Source organism: Bombus vancouverensis, chromosome 6 (genome assembly GCF_051014615.1).
Source record: "Bombus vancouverensis nearcticus chromosome 6, iyBomVanc1_principal, whole genome shotgun sequence".
Classification (NCBI taxonomy): Eukaryota; Metazoa; Arthropoda; class Insecta; order Hymenoptera; family Apidae; genus Bombus; species Bombus vancouverensis.
Genome location: NC_134916.1, coordinates 18,956,590 through 18,970,864, shown reverse-complemented (window position 1 = coordinate 18,970,864; position 14,275 = coordinate 18,956,590). Strand labels below are relative to the sequence as shown.

General features: G+C 37.3%; 1 protein-coding gene across 2 annotated transcripts in view; it reads left to right on the top strand.

The window, feature by feature from the left end:
* The window catches only part of LOC117159747 (uncharacterized), a 54,403-nt gene that overhangs the window by 25,889 nt on the left and 14,239 nt on the right, over positions 1-14,275 (top strand). For both annotated transcript variants that reach the window (XM_033339883.2, XM_033339882.2), the window contains 3 exons: positions 9,853-9,960; positions 10,430-10,594; positions 11,991-12,088. In XM_033339883.2, the coding sequence (XP_033195774.1) occupies positions 9,853-9,960; positions 10,430-10,594; positions 11,991-12,088 (371 nt within the window). The remainder of the gene's footprint in view (positions 1-9,852; positions 9,961-10,429; positions 10,595-11,990; positions 12,089-14,275) is intronic.

Genomic DNA, 14,275 nt, shown 5'->3' with positions numbered 1-14,275 from the left:
CTCGGAGAAGCTAAATCGCCGAGATCTTTCGTTGCTACGTTAATTTTGATGGAGTTGTAAATTAAGTTAACGCTATCACGGTGTACGCGATTCAATGGCACCGTGGAAAAAGACAGGAGCGTTGTTTTCTCACGAACAAAATGAAGTACGTCGTCGTGTCGCAACAATTTTCATTCTGTTTGCCTTTAACGGTCGTAAAAGTGTCGTTAGCGGGTATCATCGTGTCTGGATAACGTTCCACCGTTGTGAGAAACCGAAAGAGAGGAACTCGGGCTCAGAAAGTTTATTATCTGCAGGAAAATTCTCATTTCCGTAAGGAGATTAAACAACGAAGGAAATAAATTCTGCTAGGCTCCCCTATAATTTCACGTTCGACGAGACAAGGTCGAGCAGAGAATAACTCTTGCCCACCACCCTTATCTTTGGCATACTCGTTTTTCTCTTCTTTCGCACCCGCTGCGACTACGCTACCTGCAAATGACTTTATCGCTTAGCAAGCTGACCGTTTTGCCAATACTCACGAGTAGCATTCGATCCGCGAAATTTTCTTATTCGCTGGATTTATTCGGAATTTTCGTTCTTTGCCAGAGCTCTGGTTTTTCTTGGTTCATTGTCAATGATAATACGTAGCTTCGCGCGATGGGCATAGGAAGTCGCCACTTAACGTCGTTTGTCCTTTTTCATCTCGGAGAATTCTGATACTCGAAGACCTGATACCGAGGAATAACGTGGCAAGTTATATTCTATTCTAGTTATTATATTTAATACGTTAATTGCTTTTTTTCTGCTTTTGCTTTAATACGTACTTTTTAACGATAATAATATCATTGGTTCCTTGGTTATCAAATGTAATAAATTTGTCGTTCTACTTTTACAAGGTTTGTATCTTTTATTCGTAAGGAATTGTTCTTCTTTCCAGCTTTGTCATATAAAAATCGTCATATAAGAATAAGAAAATAAATAAACGAAAATAGCGTATACCGTTGCTTGCGATCTTCGTTTTTAGAGAACGTAGTTGTTTTCTCTAAACAAGGAAGCTTTTAACTTGTAACTTACAATACAGGTGGTTGTATAATCAATCGACAAAGGTATGAATTCGACATTCCCAACGATTCTTATTTATGCACATGCAGCGTTCGTAAATGGATGTCGCAACGTATAACGCCGCATTTGTGGGACAATATCGTGGAACGCGATATTACACCATTCGGTCGCAGGAATGTCAACATTAACGTTAATTTTCCTCTGTTCTTCGATTAAAAATTACATAACCTTAAAACTAAATCGTCTTACTAAAATTTCCATTACACGATCAAAAATGTAGTTAATATAACTGTAAGCGGCAAACTAGATGCACGACAATTAGTTAGTACACGTAAGTAACACGTATGCGATACATGTTTCCACGTTTATCATCAGTTAGATACGTTTAAGAGAGGAGCACTAACGAACAGGAGAGAAGACCTGAATATCCTTGTATCTCTTGCTCTTGTTAGGTGGCCTCGGCTATGGTATTGTGTTAATGGTGAAAGTTGCATTGCTATAGTAAATTTTTGTCGCGATAACCGTTACTAGCTCAACGTCCTTTCATTTTACGCGGATAATCGTTAATTACTGTTGTATTCGTTGGATCTGTTCTCTTCGTAGAATTCGTCGTTTTAAATAACAACAGTTAATTTGTAATTTCGATTGAAATTTCATTAATTTGTACGTAAAAACCATCGCTTGTAGACGGATTAATTTTTTGACAAAAATGTGATATTGCAATCGTTTTTTGCAATGGCAAGTGTATTCAATATTGAAATATTCCTATATTTGCATTGAAAAATACTATATTTGTGATTATATTATTTACTACTAACAATGTTACAATTATTATTTACACGGTAAAAATATTACAAATTATAGATGTTGTAATAAAAATACCAGAGAAAGGTGAGCAGCGTGAAAACTTGTTAATGCGAATTATTAGAAAGAATCGGTCTGAAAAAAAGTAACGTATACAAAATTGCTGACAATGTACTACGAGAAAACAACGAGGAAAGCAAAGTGATCTTGGTAGCCGTTTTCATCGTTCGCCGACGTAGTTGGCGGTCAAGAGCCGTCACACTTGGTGCATCTTTCGAAACGAATGACATTGAAGAAGCAAGGAATCATTTTTCTGCGCATGGGATCGATTCGTGGATCCCCTGTAGTTACGGTCCGGTAGTCGACACGGCAGACGAATCGTCGTGAGACCGATTTGTGCATTAATCGCGTGTCGTGTTGCGAATCTGCCTTCTCTACGTCCATCCTTTTACAACGTGTAAATTGTTCCCGTGATAGTACACGCGATCACAAAAGATCGATGGCTTGCCCTCAGTGTCAGATTATTAGAGAATCGCTCGTACATATAGGCCTCGTAAAAGTACCACTCAACTGTAATAAGGTCTTTAGTTTCTGTCAAAGTTTATCTATCTCTCGAACAGATACACTTACGTAGGATAAAATAAAGGATTCAATCGGATCGAATTATGGAATATACGTAAAATAGAAGCTGTAGAATTTCCAAACAGATGCAGAATAAAAATCTAATGAAATAGAATTTAATAGAATCTAATAGAACGAGATGGAATTTACATAGTTATGTCGTTTCTGCAAAAATGAAGCTAACGAAAGAAACGTTCTATTCTTGAATTTTCCTAAACTTTCTGAATTTCCTCATCCACTACTATTTCGCTTCGTCTTTTTTCTCATAGATCGATTATTATTATCATTATTCTTGTTTGAAATTCGATCGTCGAACTTTGCAGATATCCGTACTTTCGGTCTATTTTATACGAATATTGGACCAAGGATAATTCCTCAAAAATATAGATACGCAATATAAATCCAGAAGGATAATTCTTCTGGCTACGTGGTATAACGTCGTGACATTATATGATCCGACTCGAATGTACTCCATTAGCGTGAATATCGTAACAGCAGCACGTCGTTAATTAATTTTGTTCGTTAGACCTGTGCGCGATAAAACGTGTCCGCCGGATGCTTCTGTACGAAATGAGCAGACGCGAGAACGCGACTACATGACTATATATAACTATACTGATCCTAGGAACGAAGGTCAAGCACGTTTGACCTTGCTATTGGATTCATTATTAATACCACCGTTGATGCAGCCACTGCAAATACGCGTTGCGTAATTCACACGCGCATATTGAGTTTATTCCACGCGTCTGCATTACAGTATGTTTGTAGTTACACGTGTAATTTTTCGCTGCTTTTACAGTTGTATAATCTTCTGCGTCGTTTCCGACCATGCGGTAATTTCGAATATTATTTCGAATTTGTGTAACGTTACAAGGCATCGAAGGTTAATAAATTCGTTGCATGATCGTGTGATACTTTCGAGCAAATTAATCGAACCGGTTCGTAATAAAATCGACGCTAGTCCGTGTTTGTGCATTTCCAGAAAAGCGAAAGAATATTTGAATATCTTTGAAAGATCTTTAATTCTTGTTCCGTATATTTCGATCCCTTTGAACAAAATATTCATCATGTTACATAATTTTTCTGAGCGTATCTGTAATTATGTAACAGATATATATATATATATATATATATATATATATATATATATATATATTGGTGAGATTTATTTTTAAACGCGTAGAAAGATCTAACATCGTGGCTAATATTTCCTTTTGCATTTTCACAGCTGATATTATATTTCCAATACGGAACCTAGTCAGCGAAGGGGGTTTCGTTTTTCGACGTACCAATTTTCACCGAATCGCAGAGTGTACGTTCTATCGAATTCTTCTATCGAAATTGACACGAAGGAGAAAAAGAACAACGAAGGTAGCGCATCGTGCTGTAACATTTGGCTACGGTCGATAAAGCGCGTTTATGCCAATACATAAATGAACGAGCACTTTATTTGACTCGTGCTGTGACGATAAAAATCGTTAGCAGCTACAACGCTAAAATAAAACGTTGTTTCATGGCGCGAAACCATAAATAGAATACAATGAATTCACGATGCTGGAAATAACAGCTATTGTTACAGTATCGGAGAATCGTATAAATCCTCCTACGAAAGCGTATATTTCTCACGTTTTCCAATAATAACCGCGTTTACCAACGAAAGATCGTTAATTAATCGCAAGAAGACGATGGAGTATTGTAAAACCGAACAACTTGGATTCTACGAGAAAATCGAATAATCCGATAAATCGTACGAAAGGAGTAAATATTCTTCGAGTTTTCTCTACGAGGAAATATTTACGCGCTTTCATCGGCAACCGTTTTTGTATTTTCCAATGATCAATCCAGCGTTCCTCCGGCGAACACCATCGATTAACCGTAAAGAAAGCAAACGATAGTGCAAATTCTGCGAACGAATCGAATAATCCAATAAATTTTATCAGACGTTTCGTATCGCGAAAGAAGCATTTCGATATGAAATTGTCATATATATAACATAAAAATAACTTTCTAATCGTCAACTGGCGTAAGAGACGGGAAACGAGGAAAAATCAACTTATCGTACTTTTCACCTGTGATCAATTGCAAATACGTATTCTTCGTTATCATATTTACGGCAACGTGGATTCAATGTCGCGCTATTGTATTCTCCCCTCGTTTTAATTTTCACATCCGTGTCTCGTGTACGCGGAACACGATCGTCTAATTGTTCCACGACCTAGAACATTGTTTTCGAAGCCGACATACTTGTTGTTAAAGTTGCCGATTTCACCGCACCATCGCAAAATTCATACGATCGCTTCTTGCTACGTATCGTGAGACGTTTAGAGTTCGCGCAACGAGTTGGTTAAGTGTATCGCGAAACAGCTCGGCGCGAACCAACGATAATTAAAGTGGAAATTATTACGCGAACCGTGCATGACGTCCATTTCTGGACTAGGTTTCTCTCGTACGGGGCAATTGTTCGACGATTAGAAACGCCTGGCGATCGGAGTCGGCGCGGAAGGTCGTAAAACTGGTCGAAGCGGCGATTAGATTAGCTGGTTAGCGAGCGAACCGGCACCCACGCGGCCCTTTGACTGATTTTCAATGATCACGACGCGTATAGAACGCTGGTCGCGTTGAAAATAATAATTCACCGTTTCGTTTCGTAACCAGTGTGGGTATATCATAGAAAACAGCTTGATATGGTTATTTCATGGAACCGACGGTTTGCCGGATTCTACGGATAGTAACATTGAAATTGATATTCGATTCTCTTCGTTAGCCGATCACGTTCATCAAATACCGCATTTAATATTAAGAAACGTGGCAAGCTTGTGACATAAAAGACATAAAAGAGACATAAAAGAATATTTTATCGAAAAGTTGAAGATATAACAAGTGTGGTTCGCAAAATTTGATGGATTGTTTGAACTGCTGATTATTCAATTTCTGCGTGATATTAATGGGGTTTTATCGATTTTATCTCCTTACAATTAAGCATCTCTCTCTCTCTGTTCTTTCGAAAGGAGGTAATGAGTTCACAATGTTTGTAGGAGACGTATGATATTAGTTTAACATAATTAATATTTCTCTGTATAATTGGTATTCTTAACCTTTTTTTTAAATATCCAGGTAGGTTACAAAAAAACACAAATGCAAAGATGGTTTTGGTATGGAACTGACAACATTTTGCATTTTAACATTACTCTTCTATGAAACCCGTGACCTTCAATCTATTAGCAATTATCTTTTGCACGAACACTGGTCGTTCTCAACCAATGATAATATTCTCGTTTTTGGTACTGAATTTTTGAAATTTTCCATCGAACCGTATGCATCGATGAAACGGTTGAGAATCACTATGCACAATGCGATAGAATACAGAGTGGAAGAATGGCGTTTCCAATGAAACTGATGCAAGTGCAACTCGTTGTATCGAACAGACGGTTTATGAGCAGACTTGAGGGAGAGATAGAGAGAGAGAGAGAGAGAGAGAGAGAGCGGTGCTAATTATGCACAACATTGATTTCAATGGAAACTTTTTAGATTCGATGAAACATGGTCTTTGATTAATATCAGATTATATGATAATTATTTTGAAATTAGGTATGCTTAAAAATGTATGAATAATTTTCGTAATTTACGAAGTGCGATATAATTTATAGATAGTAATGTGTGTCGGATTATGTCGATAGTCTACATATATTATTTAATGAAATGGGAAACGGCGAGTCCCCCCAGTTGGAAGAACTCGACACCGATGCAACTCTGATCTCTTGAGACTATGTAGAAACTTCTGATCCGTAGAACTGCAATCAACTACTTCCTACACCCTGGGAATCGTTACTATCGTACACGGAACGACGATTTGATTACGGATATGCAAATTTTTACTCACAAGGTAGTGAGACTGGAATGAAAATGTGTCTTATGTGTCGTAAAGATTCTAATATGTATCTATTTTAATTTCAATATTTTATCTACAAGACTGGAGAAAAAAATCGTCGTTTCGAGAAATCTGCAAGAATTAATTGTAAAAGGGATCTAGGATAAAAGTGTTATAATTACTAAAAAAAATTGTACTATATTTAACAGCAACGATATTGACATTTAGAATAGGACGATCTTAACCATTTTTTTTTTTTTTTTATTTATGGACGTAAATATTATACACGTAAATATTTGATCGGAGATCCTCAGAACCAGTGGGAATTATCTATAACGTAAAGGAAACAACATTTTCTCATCGTTACGTGATTGAGTATAATAATTTTCTACTGCAATTAGACCTTACAGTTCGCTGTTAAATAAATGGAAACTAGTCTATCTACAATCGTAAATGAATCCTTATCGATTGTAGGAATTTTTTAAACAGACTCAAATGACATCAAGGAATTGAATTAAAAAACGAACGTTTCCTTAATTCCTTGGACAAATTGCGCACTAGTAATGGCAATAATCGCCATAATTAACGATCAAAGTTTTCGATTCTCTTACAAATTATTTCCACGATAGTCGTTTGAATTTTCAGACTTGAGACATTATACATCTTTGGCGAGAAATTGGCTCGGCGGTTTCCTTAAGTTCATTTGGAAATGACGGGCTTGATAATTAGTGAGAAAACGTAATCCGAACGCTTCTAACTTTCGAGGACTGGCGGCGGTGGTGGTGGTGGTGGAGCGGACGACGAGATCTGGTCTTCGGGAACGCCGCCGAAGCGGAAAAGACGTTAATACGAATTGCAAGGAACGCGTGTTGAACGTTTCTTGCCCCAGTTACTCGATTTTTTCACACGTCGTGTGCGAATACGCGAGCGCGAGTCACAATGCCGTGACAAATTGCATTTTTGTTCGCGCGCCCTGACGAGCTTACGATTTTCGAGAGGAAAGCGAACCAGGCCGCGAGCACACGAACCATTCGGCAATCTAATATGTTGAGCATACGTTTCGACGTTAAGCATTCGCGTAAACTTGAGAATTAGTTCGCTTCTTCCAAGTTATTGATTCGTATCGGCGTTATTTCGTAACAAAATTCCAAGTTGACAAATCGAATGGGTCGTTCGAAGTTCTCGAATGATCCTTGTTAGGTTCCTCGAGCATCTCGATCAGTTTTCAAGAAAATAGAGAAAGACAAAGATCTTACGTAACGTTTTGCTCGCCTTCTTATCCTTACTTGCCCGAATAGTTACTTTTTTCTTTCTTATTTTTTGTTCATCAAACTACTAATTGGGATTTACTTATCGAATTAATCATTTGGATATTTATTCGATTATTTCGTTCAATTAAACGTAATTTGATTGAATTAACTAACGAATCGACGTTGAATGTCTGCGTGAAGTTTTGTCAATTTCGCTATACGATAAGAACGTTTCGTCGATGTATCTAGAATATTTGTAATACTTTTCGTGATCGTAGGGGGAAGAGAAAGTTTCCTGTCGTCTTAACGAGATCAATACTGCTACGACTCGAGGATCTTTGACAATTATTAGTGATTGTTTAATAACGAAGATGTCATACGCTTCGGTAAAACACAAGCCAACAAAGTAGAATAGCAAGGGAGAGGTTAACGGTGAGATGCCAAAGGAACTGTGTCTTTCTACAATTTCCGTGTTGCATGTTCGGCACTTTAGACCTTTCTGAGTAAATGTTAATAGAAATCTTATTTTACATTTTTACGTTATTCGTATAAAATCTAATAAAATTAATCTATAAAGATGTACGCGGCAATTTGTTCCAAAGGATGCGAATTAAATATTGGCATAACAGCATCTTTTTCTGTTTCTTATATCTTACCATGTTAAACGTCGAAACCATGTTGTACGTGAAACTTTTGCGAAAAGAAAATAGAACGGATAGAAAATAGAACACTACGAGCCAATTTTCGTTTAAAGTTATCAACGCTCCAGATTTACACCTCGATGAAACGCCACGCTGTCACCAATCGTGTTTCTAAATGTAACACCGAATGAGAACGCTAAAACCGTCCGCAAAATATTCACGGGAACATGGCCTAATAAATTATCCATCCATCATTTTCTCGACTCGAACCGCACCCTGTCTTCCGCAATTTTTAATCCGCCACCATTCATCGGTCACGTAGCAAAGCAATAACAGCGAAAACCATATTTCGTCCTGTGAAATATTATACGATACATCCTTCAAAATTCGCCGGTATTAAACGCAATGCCCTCCTATCGATGATCTTGTATCAAGCGTGAAGCAATTACATACTATCGAGTAGAGATTACATAAAAAATTATATAACAATACGCTTAAATTAGATTAAAAAGAATTAGATTAAAAAGAATATCACACATACTACAATATTACCTGCTATACATACCAAATCTCAAAATTCTTTACATAAATTAGATTTCCTTAAATTATAAATTCTATAAAAATAGGAATTAACCAGGACAAAGTTGACCGGTATAGTTTCTATATGGTTTATATCTGAATCCGCTTTCAAGAAAGGCGATCTCTAAATTTTAAACGTTAGCGCATCACTGCACATTTTTGCCATTAAATGATAACATCGATTTCCATTCGACGAAGCAGGATAGATTTTCCACTTTTGTTCTAGCAACTTCCGAAAGAATGAAAATGAACATGGCAGAAGAAAAGCAAACGCACGCAGTGTATAGGTGAACTTTATGGGCCGTTTGAACGGCAAAACGAGCAACGCGAAATTGCGGTTTTCGATTGTCCGTGCTCTCCTCGAGATCGTCGTCGAGATCACGTTCTCGCGACTAGGAACGTCGCTCTGCCGCTCGTTATCCGTCTTTTTTTCCCTTCGCGGTCACGAGCTGCTCGAGTAGTTGCGTAATACTCGCGTCCAGGAAGGACTTATCGGGTTGAAAATTTGTCGAGCTCGAACGAGTACGATAAAACCGATGACGAGTTGGATTTGTTATCGGTTTCGGAGACCGCGTCGTTTCCTCCCATGTTTTATGGTATCTACGTGCGTTAACTAGCTTGGACGCTGTGTCACTTGGACGCAGAGGGGGACCGTGGTAACGCTTCGGTGACTTTCTGATCAAAGAGAATCTTGGGTCGTTACGTCACAGAAACTGAGGACTCGTGGCTTCAACTTTGCGACAGTCGATCGTTGATGTTGAAACTAAAGTGAAAGAGAAGACGAAGATCGTAGTTGTTCTCTACGTTGTTTAGAATTATGTAGTTGTGTTAAAAACTTGTAATATATTCTAAAAATGAGTATTACAATTGATAAATTCCGCGAACATTTGGCAAACGTTTGTAGCAAACGACAAAGTTGCGAGTGTTAAGGAGTCATGGAAAAACTGAGTATTTGAGAGTAGCATATGAAAGAAAAGTGTCTTCGAATAGTCCAATATCATTTTACCGAAGATTATCAAACGTGATTTTACTTTTGACTTTACAGCCGGATCGGCAGCCGAGAAAGGATACTTTGGTCCTTGGAGGCAATGCAAGCTTCTACTGTACGGTAGAGAAAGATGCGGCCAAGGGGTTTCCAGATTCCAGCCAGTGTGTAAGTTTATTTTAGATGTCATTACCTACCTTACCTCCCTGAGTCATTACCTGAGTCAAAATCATTTTTCCAAAAAAAAAAAAAAAAAAAAAAAGTTATTTACTATAACATATAACATTTTTATTACGTGTAATACAATCAATAGTTGAATGAATGTTATCTGTAACGAAAGAAAGGTATTATAATAAGATTCCTTTAGAAGAGTACATCTGACTATGTTTCCAACACCGTGAAATAAGCCAAACGGTTCAACTGCTTATTCCAGTAGTCTGCTAACAAAACAAAATAAAAATCCTGTTGCAAAAAGTCACAGAAGACATTAGCCACAAAATACCTAAATAAGCCAAAGTGTCCAAGACTGCGGAAACTTGGAAGTAATCTTTATCACGGAAATAATCGTTTTATCGAAGCAAATGGATCGTGGAAGATGACGAATCGAAAGTGACATAAAGATTTTCTCTTTTTTCAGTGGCTGTGTGGGTGGCAGGATTAGCCGCTGCGGCCGCCTCTGCTCTTTTGGCGATCCTGGTCGGTCTTGCCGTGCTACAACTGGCGATGGCTTCCTCGGCGAAACGAGTTATTATTTCGTACAGCACTGCTCTGATAGGGAAAGTGGCTCTTGCCACATTGGCCAGTGAGTATTTCTAAGAATATAATCGTTCGAATCAATGCGATAGTATCACCTATTATTTACCATTCAGTGCAATGGATAGACCGCAGATTTTTATATATAATTTTTGTTTATATAGTATATATTTTATATATATATTATATTTATAAAAACATGCATTGGCATAGATATCCGCGGTCTAAGGATGTTTCGTATGCGCATATTATACCTTTAATAAACTAGGTTTTATTTGGAAGACATTCGAAGAAGTAAAGACATACGTTTTTACTATTAATAGCTAATAAAAAATTTTCTATAAGGAAAAATTCGATTCTGATAAGGTTAATTACGATCCGCTTGAAATTCCTCTTGATCATTTCTGTCTGGTTAACATTCGCTATCGATAAATATCGGATAATCAGGTTGCAAACAGGAAACTATCTTATGCAAGTTATCTGTAGATAACTCGTTTATAGTTGAGTTCCATTGAATAATTGATAATTGCGAAACTGGTCTTCGAAACGGGATTGTTTGAGTGAAGTAGGCGTGGATATTAATTAAGCGTGAAATATACGATATAATTGAATGGCGAGAAAAGAGAAGCAACAAATGAAATTTGTTATTCGAGAATACTATAAATTGGAACGAAATAGTCGAATATATGGCATTGGGTAAATATTTCACTTTAATTGCAAACTGATTAGCACACGTGTCTCATACAGGCAGAACTTTACGATGGTCTGAATGGTATCGTGGAAAATATAAATGGAAATGAATTTCAAGATTTATTTAATTATGGAAATGTGCCTCAGTTTCGTTTTCTACTCGCCGCTCTCTTTGTTTAATATGACTTTTTTTATTTCTACCCCCACAATTGCAATTAACGATATATCGATTACGTTTGGCGTCTTTATTTTCCGAGATTGCAACTTTTATTTGTATTTTTTATACATTTTAACGAGGTCGTATTACGCGTAGAGGAATTCGGTGTCTACGCGATTCTTTAAATTGTTATAATTTGCAAAATTGCGGAACACGTGGAAATTGTAGAGCGTAATTCAGGCGGAGAAGTCCTTTTGCATCAGACAGTGTCGGAGAGTTTTGCAATAGGCTGACCACGGTAGGATTACCAGTCACTTGTCTACTTACTGGCCTACTTACCCTTAGACGAAGAATCGAATATCTGCGGTGGATCTTGTTGCTGTAAAGTGATACGCGTTAAACTCATAGATCGTGCAGTCGACCGCGTTTAATGAATGAATTTTTCCCCTTCGGTCAATGTTGCCTCTTCAAAAAAAAAAAAAAAAAAAAAAAAAAAATTATTTGTTTACTGAATTATAAAAATATTTAGATACGTATTATGTAGAGATATATTTTCTGTTTATACGAAAACCGTAGAGTATGAATATTTTTGTTCCAGCTTCCTTGGCAATCGTAGCAGCGAGTCTGTTTGCCCTACAAACCGATGACAGAGCTAGCAGCTTCGTTATCACGAGGGGAGAAGCGTTTTATATGCAGGTAAGCTTGCAAATCCTGTTTCTAAGTCTTTTTTCGTGTGCCTACAACCAGTCCACGTACCAGATTTTGTTGAAAAAATGTATTTTTCAATTTCCTGAAGAGGTATTTGTCAGAGAAGCGTTTAAATTACAAGATAAAGCTCTCGCGTGTATTCGTGTTATTCGAGCTTCGAGCCAGTATTATCTATATAAGAGTTTTAATCGAATGCCTCCAACTCTGCTTTTACTACGTTTATACATATATGCAAATATATAGATTTTAATTCCAGCTTATATTTTTCTATGGAAACAGTCTCATTTGTTATCCTCTATTCTTATCTCGTTTCCATTACGTTAAATTACTCTATGCAATCAATTCTACCGTAACTATCGACTCCTAGTGGTACACAGAGATGATTAGAATCGAAGAGATACGATGGAAATGAATACATATATGCGTATAACTATCGTATAAATATTTATGGAAGTTTATATTCTTACGAATATTTCGGTTACGATTGTTTATTTTGTATTTTTTCAAATATATCAAAACTAAATTTTCCACTTATTCTTAATAATGAAAAACACAACATCTAAAACCAGCCAGTGTAATAAGAAGTTTGGTCATTCGATTACCTCGATTCACTGACACAGCTGCTTTAATTCTCAGATTCCTTCGTTCCCCTTCGATTAAGTTCCTTCGGCTTTTTCTCCAAAATTTCCTCTCCACTATTCGAATCTCCGTTTCGTTCGTGCTGATAAATCAGCCTGAAACTTTCACCAGCGTAATTTTCCTCGAGACCGATTAACTCGTCCATCGAGCTAGTTTCCTTCAGGATCCTTCTCATTAGCATAGTACACTTAACGAGGGAAACTACCGACCGCTGCTGTGTTCCTCCACGATATTTCGATGGAGCGTGTTGCCTCTTTGTCGAAACCTGTTGCTCCTATCTGAAAGGAAGTGAAACCGTTGCACGTTCACCTGTCGAGCAACCAGGCTCTCGTTATCTCGATAGCGATTTCCTGACGAAGCCACTCGAGCACAGATGTTGCGACTCTGTGGACAGATCAGCCTCGGTCCCGTGGCTTTTCCGAACAAACGCTGCCTTGCACGGTATGGTTACGCGTGACAAAGCTGATCTTAGTTCTTGTAAGTGTTCGCTACGTTATATCGAAGCAGACGTGTGCCGCAGGATATTTTAGTATTTCATATATGACAGGGGAACTAGTTATTGGAATATTGCGATGAAACACGAGTGACAGCTTGGCGTTTAATATTAAGAGAGGGTTCTTGGATTTGTTAAAGTAGTTGTATTTACACAGGGTGGTCTGTAATTGCCAGTATAAGTGGATACAGAGTGTGATTCTACGTGACGAAAATAAGGCAAGAACGCGAAGTAACATTTTTTCATATGACGCTTCGTTTCCGAGAAAATCGTGTGTGAAAATTTATCAAGTCTGCTTAAAGTTGGCCAAGCGCAAACTAGGTAAAATAAAATTCTTCCTATTATTTTCAAGAAAATAAAGTTTGAAGAACTTTAGGAACGTTAGCAACTTGTCCGGTACACGCGCACGATACGAAACGTTTTAAATTTATTTTTCTCGAAAAGAAAGCCTTTTATCAAGAATTGTATTTTTTTTTTTATTTATCTACTACGTGTCTTACTTATCTTCGCATGTATGTCGATTATCTCTACTCTTGTTCAGTCTGGAATTAACAAAAAGCTTAAGCATATTTGACAAATTTTCAAGCTCGATTTTCTCGGAAACGAAACGTCATACGAAAAAATCAGCCAATTGTACCACCAAAAGAATCAGCCAATTGTACCACCAATTGCGCCACCAGTTACGGATTATCTTGAATATTACATACGGAACCTGTTGTACAGAGATTTACCAACTCGTAATATCAGCGAATTGACAATTGACAAAACAGTTACTTTCGCACTACGATATCTTGTCTTTGAGGAAAAATAATAGAAACGTTAGTTGCTTGAAATTTCGAATTTTCCAGAATATAATCCGTTTCTTTGTCGTCGTTTGATCGTAATTTGCAGAATTTGTTTGAAAATTACGTCGTTAATTGATTCGTAGACTCATTAACGATGGTAAACACCGATAGCCTTTTTATTTGTAGATAGAAAACTTCGTGGTTTATCGACGTTAAAACGAAACTGGTACGAATTTGCATGTAGCATAATGACGTCGA